The 15961-nt window shown below is 37.5% G+C and overlaps 3 protein-coding genes across 3 annotated transcripts; 1 reads left to right on the top strand and 2 right to left on the bottom strand.

Annotated features, from left to right (window-relative positions):
- The first annotated feature begins 388 nt into the window (after positions 1–388).
- LOC112020335 (beta-ketoacyl-[acyl-carrier-protein] synthase III, chloroplastic) lies at positions 389–7676 on the top strand. The gene is made up of 2 exons (XM_065771629.1): positions 389–1008; positions 7469–7676. Exons 1-2 carry the CDS (start codon positions 815–817, stop codon positions 7674–7676), a joined length of 402 nt encoding a protein of 133 aa, XP_065627701.1. The 5' UTR covers positions 389–814.
- Positions 3767–5603, bottom strand: LOC112020334 (probable xyloglucan galactosyltransferase GT19). The gene has a single exon (XM_024052893.2). The coding sequence runs from the start codon at positions 5314–5316 to the stop codon at positions 3985–3987; it is 1332 nt and encodes a 443-aa protein (XP_023908661.2). The 5' UTR covers positions 5317–5603; the 3' UTR covers positions 3767–3984.
- Positions 7677–7678: 2 nt separating the features above from the next.
- On the bottom strand, positions 7679–9403 carry LOC136066772 (probable xyloglucan galactosyltransferase GT19). The gene has a single exon (XM_065771609.1). It carries the CDS (start codon positions 9097–9099, stop codon positions 7768–7770), a length of 1332 nt encoding a protein of 443 aa, XP_065627681.1. The 5' UTR covers positions 9100–9403; the 3' UTR covers positions 7679–7767.
- Between the last annotated feature and the right edge of the window lie 6558 nt (positions 9404–15961).

Below are 15961 nucleotides of genomic sequence, written 5' to 3'. Positions count from 1 at the left end.
TGAACTTATTACTTAAATTACTTTTTTTATTATAAGTAACAACCTATCATTTAAAATTTGTTATAAAAATGTTATAAAATTGTGGTGAATATAACATATTTCAAACAATAATACTAGATGATTTCACAATAAATCTTAAATGATATATTGATGCTAATTTCAATTGAGTTACCATTTAAATTACTTTTTCATAGATTTGGCTTACCTTTAATATTTTTTAAAAAATAAATTTTTTTTTATTATTTTAACTAAAGATTGTCACATTACCTATTAATTAAATAAAATGTGAGCAACAGAAATTACTACTATTCACCTGCTTTTAGAATTTATTCATTATTATTGAAATTGTGGCATTTCTCATCAAGCTAACTCTGTCTCCGAAAGAGACCAGCTGGTCCACAGCCACAATTGTAGCAAATACTGCATGACTCTCTCTCCACTCTGGAGTCTGGACCCGTTATATAACGTATTGAAGTGTCAGACAGTGAGAGAGAGAAAGAGAGAGCATAGGAGTTCCCTCAACTTTGGTTTGGCAAAATCGCCCTTTTATTCATATCTGCCTCGGACCCTCCGAAAGATTTATATATTACCAAAAAAAAAAAAAAAAAAATCCTTAGAAAAAAAACATTAGCGTTTATCTGTCTCTCCTACAGCTGTTGATCTTGTTTCTCCTCCCATGGTCTCTATATACTCTGTTTGTCACATTCTTCTTCTCTTCTCAGTCTCACATATGTGCTAAACATCCTTCCTTTTTTTCTTTCTTTCTGCTTGCAAGTATTGTTTTTTATTATTGGGTTTTGGGTGGAGGGTTTGAATGGCCAATGCATCTGGGTTCTTTACTCCTTCAGTTCCCAGCTTGAGAAGGAGGATTCAACCTCCAATAGGGATTTTCGGATCTGGGTATCGCTCCCCCGAGGGATTCTCCACGAGGGTATTTTGTTCCAGCACCACTGAAGGCGCTGACAAGCTTGCTTCTGGTGCTTCCTCTTCTGAATCTCGGGTACCCAGGTATGTTTCATTTTTTTTTTTTAAAAAATTTCTTCTGTATTTTGGTGATTGATCACTGATTCTTCAGTTTCTTATGCAAATGGAATGGATTAGTTAAGTTTGTCAATTGGGATATGTGTAAGGAGTAGTGGTTGGGTTTTGATTGTTGATCTCTATTTGAAAGCCTCATAACATCATTGAGTAGTAGAAGGTAATAAAGAGTATGACTTCGGGTGGATAGAATAGAATGGTGGAAAAGAATACATTTGGCTGACACTGATTAGTTTGAGGGACCATTGCTGAACAATATTGGGACAAGGATTTCATTTGTGTAATTTCGGTTTTGCTAGAATAAAATTTTTGAACTTTGTTTATGATTACTGGGGTAGAGTTCATGGGTGATTTGCTCTTGCATGGGCACTTTACTGTGTAAAGTTGAAAGAGACTTTTTGCAGAGTGAATAGAATCTATCTAGAGGGGGTATGTAAGTGTAACTTTATTAAATTGTGATGTTAAGATCTTGAGTGGTAGTATTTAAAGTATTAAAGTTTTTTTGCTTTCATTCATTGGAAAATGTGGCAGTAGCTTCCCATGATTCTTATTAGCCAGAAAATTTGTTCTAACATACCTGCCACCAGGAGAGCTCTGCAAAAATCCATTGCAGTCTATACTGGCCAAAACATTGATATTTTTGGGTTATCATAACATGCAAGTTGTAGGAGCATTTTTTGAAAGCTAGTAACAGCCTTTGACTGGTTATTGGTTACAAATTTTGCCTACTGAGTGAACCTCATTTTGGAATGAATGTCTTAAGATGAGTTTCATACCATAGAAGTTTCAATTGTTAGTTATTTGAGGCATCGGACAGGCATGTGAGAAGCAATATACTCTTTATATTTTGTGTTGGATGGAAGAACTCCGTTACAATTGTTCACAGTTAAAATTAAATTAAGCAAGCAGCCCAAAGGTATAAAGTTTCTAGTTGACACAATTTTGCAAACAAGAACAGACCATTTTAGACAAAGTTTCTCAGGTGTATAGTTCCTCTGTGTATCAGTGAAGCCTTTTTGTGGTGATGTTTAATCTTTGGGAAGACGAAACACAATTTGTATCAAATTGGAGAGGCATTTTTGCAGTGAAAAAGCTCAAAAAGATAGTTGGCAATTTGGCATTACCATGTATAAGCTTCCAGGCTTGTCTGCATTGCTTTTATTTCTAACAGAAGTTGGAGTTCATTAGAATAGTCATTGAGAAGGTGATGGAGTAGTTCCAAGCTGAAACCAGAGTCAAGATGCTGCTTTCATTGTCTTTACTTTAAAGATAGTAGAAATCATAATGGTGCTATGTTGGCCTGGTTTATTGACATCATAGGCATCTAAAAGTTTCTGTCAAAAGATTTTAGTAGTCTGTTCCTCTTTCAGCATTCCATGTGAAGAGCATTTTAGTATTTGCTAGAACCATTGTTGGATGGTATCTCAATAGCCCTTGCTGTATTGCACAGGATCAAACTAATTCCAAGGTTGCTTCTAACATGTATATGTGTGTGTGTGTGTGTGTGTGTGTGTGTCTATCTCCTCTCTCTCTCTCTCTCTCTCTCACACACACACACACACACACACACACATGGGAGACTGCAGAATATTAAAGTATTGGTTTTGTGTGTGCTCTTGTACTTAACCAGGTATCCTTAGTTGAACTCATGTAATTTTCATATTTTTCAGTTAGTCTCCTCTCTCTTTCTCCCTTTTTCTCTCGCATGGGAGACCGTAGAAAACAGAAGGAACGATTTTGTGCATGCTCTTGTACTTAGACATGTATCTTTAGATGAATTGATGGAAGTTTCTTAGTGTTCTGAAGCAGTAAACAAATAGGGTTAGGACTTCTGCTTTGCTATCAAATTGCTTAAAAAGGTAAAATTGATTTGGTGGTCTAAACTAGCATATAAGCCAAGTGCAGAGTTTTCATACACAAAATAATTGATTAAAGTATGCCCGAAGTAATTACTCTTTGACAGGACTTTGTTACACTGCTAAGAACTAGCATATAAGCCAAGTGCAGAGTTTTCATACACAAGATAATTGATTAAAAGTATGCCCAAAGTAATTACTCTTTGACAGGACTTTGTTACACTGCTAAGATTTGTCACAAAATGGTAGACATATCCCATATCGATGTGATAAAGTAATAACAGAGATTGATAAATGCAGGCAAATCAGAGGATTATCGATGCAGTTGCTACACGGTTAGAGGTCCCACCAGAACGAGTCATATCAAATTTAGCAAATTATGGTAACACAAGTGCTGCTTCCATTCCATTGGCATTAGATGAAGCTGTTAGAAGCGGCAGGGTGAAGGTAGGCCATACTATAGCAGCTGCAGGCTTCGGAGCAGGTGTTACGTGGGGTTCTGCTATTCTCAGGTGGGGATAAAACCTCACTTAAACGGCCAATCATCCATACAGAAGACAAGATTTTGATATGAAGTGCAGTGCAGCTTTCTAAATCTTGCTTCCCATTCCATTTTTATCACAGATATTCTGGGGGGAGTTTTTCTAGTGTCATATTTTCCATTGTCCCCCCTTGTGTTTTTGTATTTTGTTAAATTTTAGCTTTGATTGACACCCTCAATAAATTTGATTCTTTTCCGTAAAGTTCAATAATCAACTTATTTTTATCATCTTCACTGTCTTCAATATGCGCGCTATCTGAAATCACAGCTTTTCTTACCAATGAGTTACAATATCTGAAATCCACACAAATAAATGAAAAACACCATAAAGTTACCAGAAGCAAAACAAAATCTTCTTGTTACTTGTTACCAATTGAGATACAAGTAGTATAATTCTCCCTGCTGTTACATCCGCAGTAAATATCGTGAAATAAAAGTAAATTAAAACAAAAAGGTAAGTAAAAAAAAAAAAAAAAACAACAATAAATTACATATACAGAGAAGAAATAAAAACAGAATCTATCATAGTATCATCTAATTAATTAAAAGTCACTGAACGGCCACTCCTTGAAGCCTAGACTTAATTCTCTGCAAAGTACCTTCAACTGCAATATCAAATGCATCCTTCTTGGTCCTTAAATCCACCGAACTCCCATGTCTTCTGTACATAACTCTTGGCATTAACTCCAACACCTTCTCCCTCATCCTCCAAACTCTATCTCTAGGTATACTCATCAACACGTCCAAAATCTTCAGCCCCTTATATACCACCTCTTCTTTTGGTATAAACACCGAGAACTCCTCGTACTCCTCCTCCGGCATGTGCCACTTGTACTGCATTTTCGCCGACAATTCCTCGAAGAAAACCGGAATACAACCGGCCAGAATGCTATCAAACGTGGACCTCCTCGTCGGTGTGTCCCCTGGTGGCTGCAAACAAAAGCTCGCTTCTAACATTGGCTTCATGTACCTAATTGGGTCGTGCTCGCATATCCCATTTGAGCAATCCACAATTTCACATAACTTCACGTACCCATTACTATACTTAGCATTACTATTTGTATCATTCCCACATTCGTCTCTAATACTCCGCCGAATATTCCGGGTGGCCGCGACGCCGCCACCACCGGCGAAAAGCATCAGTGTCGACCTTCTCGACCGCCTCACGCGGCGTATCCACGACTCCAACAACGAGAGGTTTGGTGGGTGAAACGATGTCGGATAAGGCACCGCACGTTCTTGCCAAGGCCAAGCTCGAGCCTCAAACGTCAGCACCGTAACGTTATAGAACTCAGGGAGTTCGAGGAACGAAGTACCCCAAACAGGAGGGTCTTTGTACAAAGGTTGCGACAAGTCCCACGCGGGTCGAGCCATGACTAAGAAATGGTCGTGGCCTTTGTGTCGAGCCCAAACGTTGGGACTGTCTTGTTCCTTAACGAAATCGAACAACTCGAGGCCGTGTTCCGCGCTGGAATTAACGTCAGGGCCGTAGAGATAACGGAGAGAGTCGATGCCACCGTAGTAAGGGAGATAAACGGCGTTAGCGGAGTTGGGATCAGGTGTGAGACAAGGGTACTCGAGCATCCGACGATGGAAGATGAGTTCGAGCATCAACGGGTCTGTGCGGAACCAACTGTGGGACTTGGAATGAGTCCTTTGGCCGAGGCCACGGTTTGGAAGGTAAGGACAGAAATCATCGAAGAGTGGGTATTCTGAACAGTTTGATAATAGATCGGTGTTGAAACGCGAGGGGAGGCGTCTGATGTGGATCCAACGGTCAGTACAATCTGGGTCTTTTGGGTTTGTGTTGATTTGTTGGGAAATTGTAGATTTGAGGAGAAAGAATAAAAGGGTAGTGAGAATTGTGGGAATGGAGGCCATGGGGGTGTTGAAGAAGGTGTTTGGGGTTAAGATTTGGGAAATTTGGATATGAGAGAGAGAGAGAGAGGGCCACTCAGGCCATGATGGTTTTGGTTTTGGTTTTGGATCTTTGTTTATTTTTTGGGTGGCACAGTAATATCAAATATGTATTTTTCTGTTCTTTTGTTTTGTTTTGTTTATTCACAATTGCGAATGGCCATGTCTTTTTTAACCTTCTTTCTGTTGAGAATGAGAGGGGGAGACAGGGAGAGAGATACTTGTGGATGAACTGGAAAAAGTTAGAACTTTTTGGGGGGAGAGAGAGAGAATTTTAACTGTGGAAATGGGGTGGACTAGTGGGATTTAACCCAACTTTGTCGGTGGAAGATGGCAACGGCTCGTGGGGGCTCCACTATCCACCCAATGCGGCGGCGTTTCTTACTTTTTTTAGCTCTCTCTTTAAACTTTTAATTTTTTTTTTAACCGTTAAATATTATTTTTGGGTTTTTTTATTATAAAATTTTTAATCTTTTGAGAAAAGAAAAGTTAAGTAAATTTTGTTTTGGGACATTGTGAGGTTGGTCCAGTTGGAGGCATTTTTTTTATAGTACGTTGTGTGGGGTCAGTGTGGTGCATATGCTTGTAAGCTTGTTGACTATATTGAGGTGTTGTGTTTGTTAAAGTGTATTTAATAATGTACTGAACCAGTCGGCGATCTCACGTCGCATCAATCACGCTTGGGATTTTTTTTTTTTTTTTCTACACGAGACAAGTATGTGAACTTTTACAAACGGGATTTAACATTTAATGATGTGTAATTTCTTTCACTTCTATTTAATGAAATTCAAGTTTTTCTTATCAAATAAATAAAAAAGGTCACGTCCGGAATCCTCGTTGGATCACAATAATGTATTTTCTTTTACGTGGTGTGGGACAATTGGACCAATAAAAGTTGTTTCACTGGAGGAGCACTAATTGTCACGATCAGAAGTTGGACAGGGACTATAAGGTGTTTAACAAAGACATATCGGCCCAAGGCAAAGCTGGGCTCAATACTATTCGAAAGGGCCGAGCCTGCAACCGTTTTATTAGCTCCATTTCGGCATCACTGACTGGCCCTTGTTAACCAAAACTGCGATTGCTCAGCTAGAAAGATTGAGCCCCTATAACTATCCCTGGTACATAACTTGACAAATAGGTTGGATCAATGGGGTTTTGAGGATATTTTGGTCATTTTTTGGGTTTTAGNCTCTAGTCTGTGATTTTATACTGCTAAGAGTTAAAAATCTATACAAACCCTCAGGAGCTGGTCTATTGATTGAGAGAGGCCAGAGGAGATTGTCAGTTTGCTTCATGCATCTGGAGTCTTTATATGCATGGTCTGGCTGCGTATAGTCTACACAGTGGGGATGTTGACATCTTAGCATTTGGCATATTTTAAGGCTGAACTTAAGGTATAGGTTACTAAAAAGCAGAAGCCTGAATATATTCTTCATCTTCTTTGATCAAGTTAGAGGCCAACTTTAATATGCTTGCTAGAAATCTTTTTCAGCTAAATGGAACAGGAAATGTCTTTCTCTTTGCACTCATTTCATACTGAAGAGTCTTGTGTAATTAGCTTTAAATTTTACAAGCATTCCATGGTGAAGAGTTTTATGTCATTATCTTCTTATTATTCTTCAAGTTATTTTCTTTGTATGCTTTGTTTATGTGGATGTTCTTTCTAAATTTAGGCCCAACCGTGTCTCTTTGACTGATATAAACGTTTTAGCCTCAGGTGATTGATTTTTTGTCATATTTCAGCAAAGATCCTTGTTGGAAAATATAGGCTATATTCATGACCTTCTACTTCTTTCCCATATTTGAGTGTCTGCTCTGCTGGTTGAATTTCATCCTCAATGACATGGCAAATTTAATTCTAATTGTCACCCTGGAGCTTAAGGGTCCAGTTTGTATCTTTTGAAAATTATCATTCTCAGTCTATTTACCATCTACTTACTAATAAGTTTAAGGCATTCTGTGTTCTGGCGATTGTATTTGTGCTATGTTTCATAAGACCAGTCCAGTCAGAGGCACCCTCAGTTTGATATTTCATTTGGTTCAATGGAAAGTCAATGAGGAAATGACAATTTGACTGATCTATTCTCCTGTTCCCACCCTGAATAATATACAGGCTGGTCAGTCAAGGCTGCAAGTTAGTTGGATGCGGCTCAGCAGTACCTACTCTGAAGGTTTCCAATGATGATCTTGCAAAATTAGTTGATACTTCTGATGAATGGATTTCTGTTCGGACTGGGATTCGTAATCGACGAGTTCTATCAGGTCAGTTCTTGCAGTCAGTTCATGATGTGCTACCCTATTTCAGGTATTTAAAAAGGTAAGTAAAAAAAAAAAAAAAAACAACAATAAATTACATATACAGAGAAGAAATAAAAACAGAATCTATCATAGTATCATCTAATTAATTAAAAGTCACTGAACGGCCACTCCTTGAAGCCTAGACTTAATTCTCTGCAAAGTACCTTCAACTGCAATATCAAATGCATCCTTCTTGGTCCTTAAATCCACCGAACTCCCATGTCTTCTGTACATAACTCTTGGCATTAACTCCAACACCTTCTCCCTCATCCTCCAAACTCTATCTCTAGGTATACTCATCAACACGTCCAAAATCTTCAGCCCCTTATATACCACCTCTTCTTTTGGTATAAACACCGAGAACTCCTCGTACTCCTCCTCCGGCATGTGCCACTTGTACTGCATTTTCGCCGACAATTCCTCGAAGAAAACCGGAATACAACCGGCCAGAATGCTATCAAACGTGGACCTCCTCGTCGGTGTGTCCCCTGGTGGCTGCAAACAAAAGCTCGCTTCTAACATTGGCTTCATGTACCTAATTGGGTCGTGCTCGCATATCCCATTTGAGCAATCCACAATTTCACATAACTTCACGTACCCATTACTATACTTAGCATTACTATTTGTATCATTCCCACATTCGTCTCTAATACTCCGCCGAATATTCCGGGTGGCCGCGACGCCGCCACCACCGGCGAAAAGCATCAGTGTCGACCTTCTCGACCGCCTCACGCGGCGTATCCACGACTCCAACAACGAGAGGTTTGGTGGGTGAAACGATGTCGGATAAGGCACCGCACGTTCTTGCCAAGGCCAAGCTCGAGCCTCAAACGTCAGCACCGTAACGTTATAGAACTCAGGGAGTTCGAGGAACGAAGTACCCCAAACAGGAGGGTCTTTGTACAAAGGTTGCGACAAGTCCCACGCGGGTCGAGCCATGACTAAGAAATGGTCGTGGCCTTTGTGTCGAGCCCAAACGTTGGGACTGTCTTGTTCCTTAACGAAATCGAACAACTCGAGGCCGTGTTCCGCGCTGGAATTAACGTCAGGGCCGTAGAGATAACGGAGAGAGTCGATGCCACCGTAGTAAGGGAGATAAACGGCGTTAGCGGAGTTGGGATCAGGTGTGAGACAAGGGTACTCGAGCATCCGACGATGGAAGATGAGTTCGAGCATCAACGGGTCTGTGCGGAACCAACTGTGGGACTTGGAATGAGTCCTTTGGCCGAGGCCACGGTTTGGAAGGTAAGGACAGAAATCATCGAAGAGTGGGTATTCTGAACAGTTTGATAATAGATCGGTGTTGAAACGCGAGGGGAGGCGTCTGATGTGGATCCAACGGTCAGTACAATCTGGGTCTTTTGGGTTTGTGTTGATTTGTTGGGAAATTGTAGATTTGAGGAGAAAGAAGAAAAGGGTAGTGAGAATTGTGGGAATGGAGGCCATGGGGGTGTTGAAGAAGGTGTTTGGGGTTAAGATTTGGGAAATTTGGATATGAGAGAGAGAGAGAGAGAGAGAGAGAGAGAGAGGGCCACTCAGGCCATGATGGTTTTGGTTTTGGTTTTGGATCTTTGTTTATTTTTTGGGTGGCACAGTAATATCAAATATGTATTTTTCTGTTCTTTTGTTTTGTTTTGTTTATTCACAATTGCGAATGGCCATGTCTTTTTTAACCTTCTTTCTGTTGAGAATGAGAGGGGGAGACAGGGAGAGAGATACTTGTGGATGAACTGGAAAAAGTTAGAACTTTTTGGGGGGAGAGAGAGAGAATTTTAACTGTGGAAATGGGGTGGACTAGTGGGATTTAACCCAACTTTGTCGGTGGAAGATGGCAACGGCTCGTGGGGGCTCCACTATCCACCCAATGCGGCGGCGTTTCTTACTTTTTTTAGCTCTCTCTTTAAACTTTTAATTTTTTTTTTAACCGTTAAATATTATTTTTGGGTTTTTTTATTATAAAATTTTTAATCTTTTGAGAAAAGAAAAGTTAAGTAAATTTTGTTTTGGGACATTGTGAGGTTGGTCCAGTTGGAGGCATTTTTTTTATAGTACGTTGTGTGGGGTCAGTGTGGTGCATATGCTTGTAAGCTTGTTGACTATATTGAGGTGTTGTGTTTGTTAAAGTGTATTTAATAATGTACTGAACCAGTCGGCGATCTCACGTCGCATCAATCACGCTTGGGATTTTTTTTTTTTTTTTCTACACGAGACAAGTATGTGAACTTTTACAAACGGGATTTAACATTTAATGATGTGTAATTTCTTTCACTTCTATTTAATGAAATTCAAGTTTTTCTTATCAAATAAATAAAAAAGGTCACGTCCGGAATCCTCGTTGGATCACAATAATGTATTTTCTTTTACGTGGTGTGGGACAATTGGACCAATAAAAGTTGTTTCACTGGAGGAGCACTAATTGTCACGATCAGAAGTTGGACAGGGACTATAAGGTGTTTAACAAAGACATATCGGCCCAAGGCAAAGCTGGGCTCAATAATTGTGGATGAACTGGAAAAAGTTAGAACTTTTTGGGGGGAGAGAGAGAGAATTTTAACTGTGGAAATGGGGTGGACTAGTGGGATTTAACCCAACTTTGTCGGTGGAAGATGGCAACGGCTCGTGGGGGCTCCACTATCCACCCAATGCGGCGGCGTTTCTTACTTTTTTTAGCTCTCTCTTTAAACTTTTAATTTTTTTTTTAACCGTTAAATATTATTTTTGGGTTTTTTTATTATAAAATTTTTAATCTTTTGAGAAAAGAAAAGTTAAGTAAATTTTGTTTTGGGACATTGTGAGGTTGGTCCAGTTGGAGGCATTTTTTTTATAGTACGTTGTGTGGGGTCAGTGTGGTGCATATGCTTGTAAGCTTGTTGACTATATTGAGGTGTTGTGTTTGTTAAAGTGTATTTAATAATGTACTGAACCAGTCGGCGATCTCACGTCGCATCAATCACGCTTGGGATTTTTTTTTTTTTTTTCTACACGAGACAAGTATGTGAACTTTTACAAACGGGATTTAACATTTAATGATGTGTAATTTCTTTCACTTCTATTTAATGAAATTCAAGTTTTTCTTATCAAATAAATAAAAAAGGTCACGTCCGGAATCCTCGTTGGATCACAATAATGTATTTTCTTTTACGTGGTGTGGGACAATTGGACCAATAAAAGTTGTTTCACTGGAGGAGCACTAATTGTCACGATCAGAAGTTGGACAGGGACTATAAGGTGTTTAACAAAGACATATCGGCCCAAGGCAAAGCTGGGCTCAATACTATTCGAAAGGGCCGAGCCTGCAACCGTTTTATTAGCTCCATTTCGGCATCACTGACTGGCCCTTGTTAACCAAAACTGCGATTGCTCAGCTAGAAAGATTGAGCCCCTATAACTATCCCTGGTACATAACTTGACAAATAGGTTGGATCAATGGGGTTTTGAGGATATTTTGGTCATTTTTTGGGTTTTAGGGGTATTTTGGTCATTTTTTGGGTTTTAGGAGTATTTTGGTCATTTTTAGGTTTCAAGAGTATTTTGATCATTTTTTTTTTCGGTTTTAGGGACATTTTGATCATTTTTAGATTTTGAGGGTATTTTGGTCATTTTTTTTTTGGTTTTAGGGGTATTTTTGTCATTTTCTGGGTTTCAGGGGTATTTTGGTCATTTTTAGGATTTTGAGGGTAATTTGGTCATTTTTTGGATTTTATGGGTATTTTGGTCATTTTTTGGGTTTTGAGGGTATTTTGGTCATTTTTAGGTTTCGGGAATATTTTGGTCATTTTTTAGGTTTCAGAGGTATTTTGGTTATTTTTAGGTTTTGAGGGTATTTTGGTCATTTTTTAGGTTTCGAGGGTATTTTGGTCATTTTTGGGGTTTGGGGGGGGTATTTTGGTAATTTTTTGGGTTTTGGGAATATTTTGGTCTTTTTTTTGGGTTTCAGGGGCACTTTGGTCATTTTTTCATGTTTCAAGGGTATTTTGGTAATTTTTAGGTTTTTGGGGGGTATTTTGGTAATTTTTTAGGTTTCGGGAGGTATTTTGGAATTTTTTTGGGTTTTTGGGGTATTTTGGTAATTTTGTAAGTTTTAAGGTTATTTTGGTCATTTTTAGGTTTATGTGTTATTTTGGTCATTTTTTAGGTTGAGGGGGTATTTTAGTAATTTTAGTGGTTTTGGAGTTGGGTGATTTGTAGAAATGATACTTGGATAATAATTGGGTCTAATGGGTTACCCAATTAAAACCCAATAAACATTAGTGTTAATTGAGTTTAATTGGGTTAATACCCATTTAACCCAACTAATAATTGGGCGAGTTTAGGTCTCTTTTAAGTGGGCAGGTTTAGGTGGGCAAATGTGTTTGGATTGATTTTGCCACCCCTGTTTGGGGTAAAAAAAAAGAAAAAGGATCATCCTAAATAGGTTGCAAAATATATGACTTTTACCGTCTTTGAGGGTTAGGTCATCCTGGTATCATTTCTACTTTTCACATACGAAAAAATAAATGAAAAAGAGACTTGATAATATCTTCTTTTTAATAAAAAATAAGAGAAAAAATATATATAAAAAATTAAAATAAAAAGCTAAATAATATTTAAATTCTTGAACTTATACAATTAAACTGAGTCGATCTTTTGAAGAAAAAAAAATCTACGAGTCTTTGTGAAAGAACTTAGAAAATAAGGAAATATATAAAGTTAGAGGTGAAAGTGTGAAATACATTTGCACAAAGTTTTTTTTTTTTTTTTAAGCCAAAATAATTTCATTTGAGAAAAATGAGTCAACCCACGTGACTTGCTAGTCGACTTGACCGAACTTCTTGTTTCAACAAGCTGAGTATGAGTTGACATGATTTTTTTCCACAAGTCAAAAAATCTTTATACATACCTATATTTTTTTTCTTTGAGAGCAAGCAAGCTATTGGCTCCAGGTCTAATTTTACTAGGAGTATCTATACAACCACAAAGATCTGTTGAAAGGATTACCCTCGAATGATGAGGGAAGTGAACAACTCCGGTATTGTCTTGGTTAGCACATAAAGGGTTGACGTAAGATTTTGTACAAAGTGCAAATCCACTTATCTCGGCATTTATTATTGACACCTATTTTCAATCCCATCTAATTATACTCGAGATGTGATTTGCTATGTGACATAGAAGGATTGAAGGGGTATTAGTTGCATAAGCAAAAAAATGGATGATAATGTAAGTACTAAATTGTTCTCTTTTTAATATTTGGACTAAAATCGTACTTGCACTAAATTATAGGGACCAAATGCGAAATTTACCAATAAATAAAGTTTAATTCCAATTCAATTTTAATTTCATGCATTTCTATTAGGGTTTGAGCGTGATGCATGAAACTTGGGACTTCTAAGTTTATAATTTATCTTTCAAATTCATTGAGTACACCACTTAGGTGTCCTCAAAAGATTGGATCTAATCAACAATAATAGGTGAATTGTGTTTGGACCAAACTTATACTGGACTCATATACTGCATTCCTTATCAACCCTCAACTCAAAATGGTTAACATTGGGTTGATACCCACATTAGGTTTAAATATTTACTAGCTTGGGCAACGTTAGGTTTGAACTTTTAAATGAAGGATAATGGCCCAATACTGATATATACTGATGAAGTGTAAATTCGCCAGTTAAGTAAGTTCGTCAATAGAGTAAGCTCGTCAGTTGGGTTGGTCAGATGGAAGCAATCCTCAACCTGCGCGACCGTACTCTTAAAGGTGGCCACTGGTGTGGTGCCTGCCACAATGCCTCCGATGCTAAAGTCAGTATAAGAAACTCCCTTGGGAATAAACAGTATATATTTGAACAGAATGAAAGAGATCTCTTAGTGTCTAGATGTGTATGTACCTTTTACTTGGCAATGTGTAGGCTTTATATATGCTTTTCATAGTCTTCTAGTCGTTAGAGTAGTTATGGAGGTCTTAATGCTCCTCTTGGTAACGTTTGGTGCTGTGTAATGGGGCTTTAATGTGCTCCAACGGTCCATACGATTGGCTTTGTAACCGTCTGGGGTGTTTATGGGCGGTATTGAATGAGGCGCTTGTCATCGTCAGTGGAGTGGACATTCGTCACTGCAAATTGTTCTCGTCTGTACAATTGGTCTCGTCAGTACTTGATTTCATCAGTCCCATCATACACTTTAGAGGGATACTAAATTTTTGGTAAAAGTACAACAAAAACCCCAATAGTTATATGAGTAAGACACATTATAAACTTTTAAATGAGACACTTTAAAGTTTAAACCCTAGACTTTTATGAATGTACATTCAGGGTGGAACCAGGAATTTTTGTTTGGGGGGCTAAGTTACAGCATTAATATATTTATCAAGACAACCCTTACACAAGCACATACGCGCGCGCACACACACACACACATTTTTATTATATATAAACATATATATACATATACTTTTTTATTTGGTAAGTTATATATATACACACACCCAACAAAAAAAACTTAATATTTTCAATCAAAATTATGTTTGATGGCAATCTTTCATAAAATAAAATTCTTTTTTACCATTTTTATAGTGAAATTCTTAAAAAGTTTCATTTTCAATACAAATCATCAAGTTGTAAAAAAATCTTTTATTTGAACTAATGAAATTTTTAAAAACATGAATGATCCAAAATTTAGAGGAATAAGTTAACCTTCGAACATATTTGAAGTTATCTTACTCTAACTCATTATGCAGTAACTAAAGAGACATTTCATGTGTAGTTTTAGTAACAAGAATTTTTTTAATGACTCAGTAATTTGTTAATCGCCACATAATGGGTTGAAAAAAGATAAATTCAAACATGTTTGGTGATTTTATCAAATATTTAATAGATATAAGAGCACATTTCACAATAAAATATAGAATTGCGAAAAATATAGTTATATTTCTATAATTATTAGACCAATTATTTTTTTTAAGAGTATCATTAGACTAATTCAAATATTTGGAGAGGCCAATTTTAATTTTTGTAGGTGGGATTTGTTTGGAGGTTTTTAGATTAATAATACATTTATAAATGACTGGGATTTAAAGTCTCTCATTTAAAAGTATAGGATTCCCTGTATACTAATGATCAAACAATATATATATATGTAAGGTCAGGATCTGTAGCCCAAACCCAAAACAATGAATTTGTAGAGAGTGGGTGAAAGAGCTGGATTAGTTGTGAATTTAGCAACTGTTAACTATAGTAATGGGGAATGAACCAACGTAAAAACACACTTAAAAGCTAAACAAAAGGATGTCCGAAGAGGAATATTATTGATTGAACAGTGAATACAGTTCTTAGAGTTATAGTAAAATCTTTCTTCCTCTCTTATTATCTTTTTTCCGATCCCCTTTCTTTAGAGACCTTTCTTGTTTATATAGCCTTCTTCTAAACCATCTTCATCGTCCACTTGTTCTTTATCTACGTATCCACTTGAGTATATGTCACGTCAAATACCTTCTTTAGCTCTCCTTGAGTGGTGGTAGCTGAGATTACACTGTTCAGGGGTCTTCTCCACATAAATGTGGCTAGGAAAGTTGCTGCAGTGCATTAAACACGGTAGTAGCAGCTTTTTCTTTTAGATATTTATCCGTTTTTATCATCTCCAGACATGCCTAAAACTTATCTTTCTCATTGAAGTCATTAGGAAGATCACTCGAACTTTCTAGATATTTGCTTGATCGAGACTTTTTGTATCCGAGGAGAATGAACTCTTCGGACTACTGGTGCTCTCTTCGGACTATATTCCTCGTTCATTTCCAGGTATATCTTTTTCACACGGATTCCTTCTTAACTATTTTCTTCCCTTCGGACACACAGTAATCTTCAAGTAGGGTCCTAGGCCCGATATATAAGGTTGGGCTTTTACCCTTCACAATATATATATATATATATTTTTAAATTTTACTTTCCCATGTCGTCTATATTTTTAGCAATAATTCACTTCAGCTTGAAAAGCTTTTTTTGATTTCGGAAAAGAAAGAAAAGTCTTCACTGTTGGCTAATTATAATTTTCCTTTTTGCTAAGCCGAAAGCAAAATTCAATAACGCAACACAAAAAATAGCCACTGTACAATATGGCTAGCAGGAGCCTTCTAGAACAAGAATGTAGATTAACAGTACCAGAGTAATTCTCCTTTAGAACCATTTATACAACTGGTGGGCCTTACAGTATGCACTAATCTCGTAACACAACAGAACTTACAAGTTGAGTCACAACCTGAGAATAGGGACTTTCAAGCCCTTAAGGCCCATAACCTCTTCCAGAACTAGTAAGCTCCCAGGATGGTAATACCTTAAGA

The sequence above is a fragment of the Quercus suber genome, unplaced genomic scaffold (assembly GCF_002906115.3).
Source record: "Quercus suber isolate HL8 unplaced genomic scaffold, Cork oak 2.0 scaffold_46, whole genome shotgun sequence".
Classification (NCBI taxonomy): Eukaryota; Viridiplantae; Streptophyta; class Magnoliopsida; order Fagales; family Fagaceae; genus Quercus; species Quercus suber.
The sequence above is the reverse complement of the archived record's forward strand: the minus strand, read 5'-3'. Positions and strand labels throughout refer to the sequence as shown.

What these genes read in the sequence shown, in the direction of transcription:
- LOC136066772 (XM_065771609.1), bottom strand. Translation starts at nt 9,099, where the DNA reads ATGGCCTCCATTCCCACAATTCTCACTACCCTTTTCTTCTTTCTCCTC.
- LOC112020335 (XM_065771629.1), top strand. Translation starts at nt 815, where the DNA reads ATGGCCAATGCATCTGGGTTCTTTACTCCTTCAGTTCCCAGCTTGAGA. An exon ending in TCTGAATCTCGGGTACCCAG is followed by an intron (nt 1,009 to 7,468) that starts GTATGTTTCATT and finishes AATAATATACAG; the next exon opens with GCTGGTCAGTCAAGGCTGCA.
- LOC112020334 (XM_024052893.2), bottom strand. Translation starts at nt 5,316, where the DNA reads ATGGCCTCCATTCCCACAATTCTCACTACCCTTTTATTCTTTCTCCTC.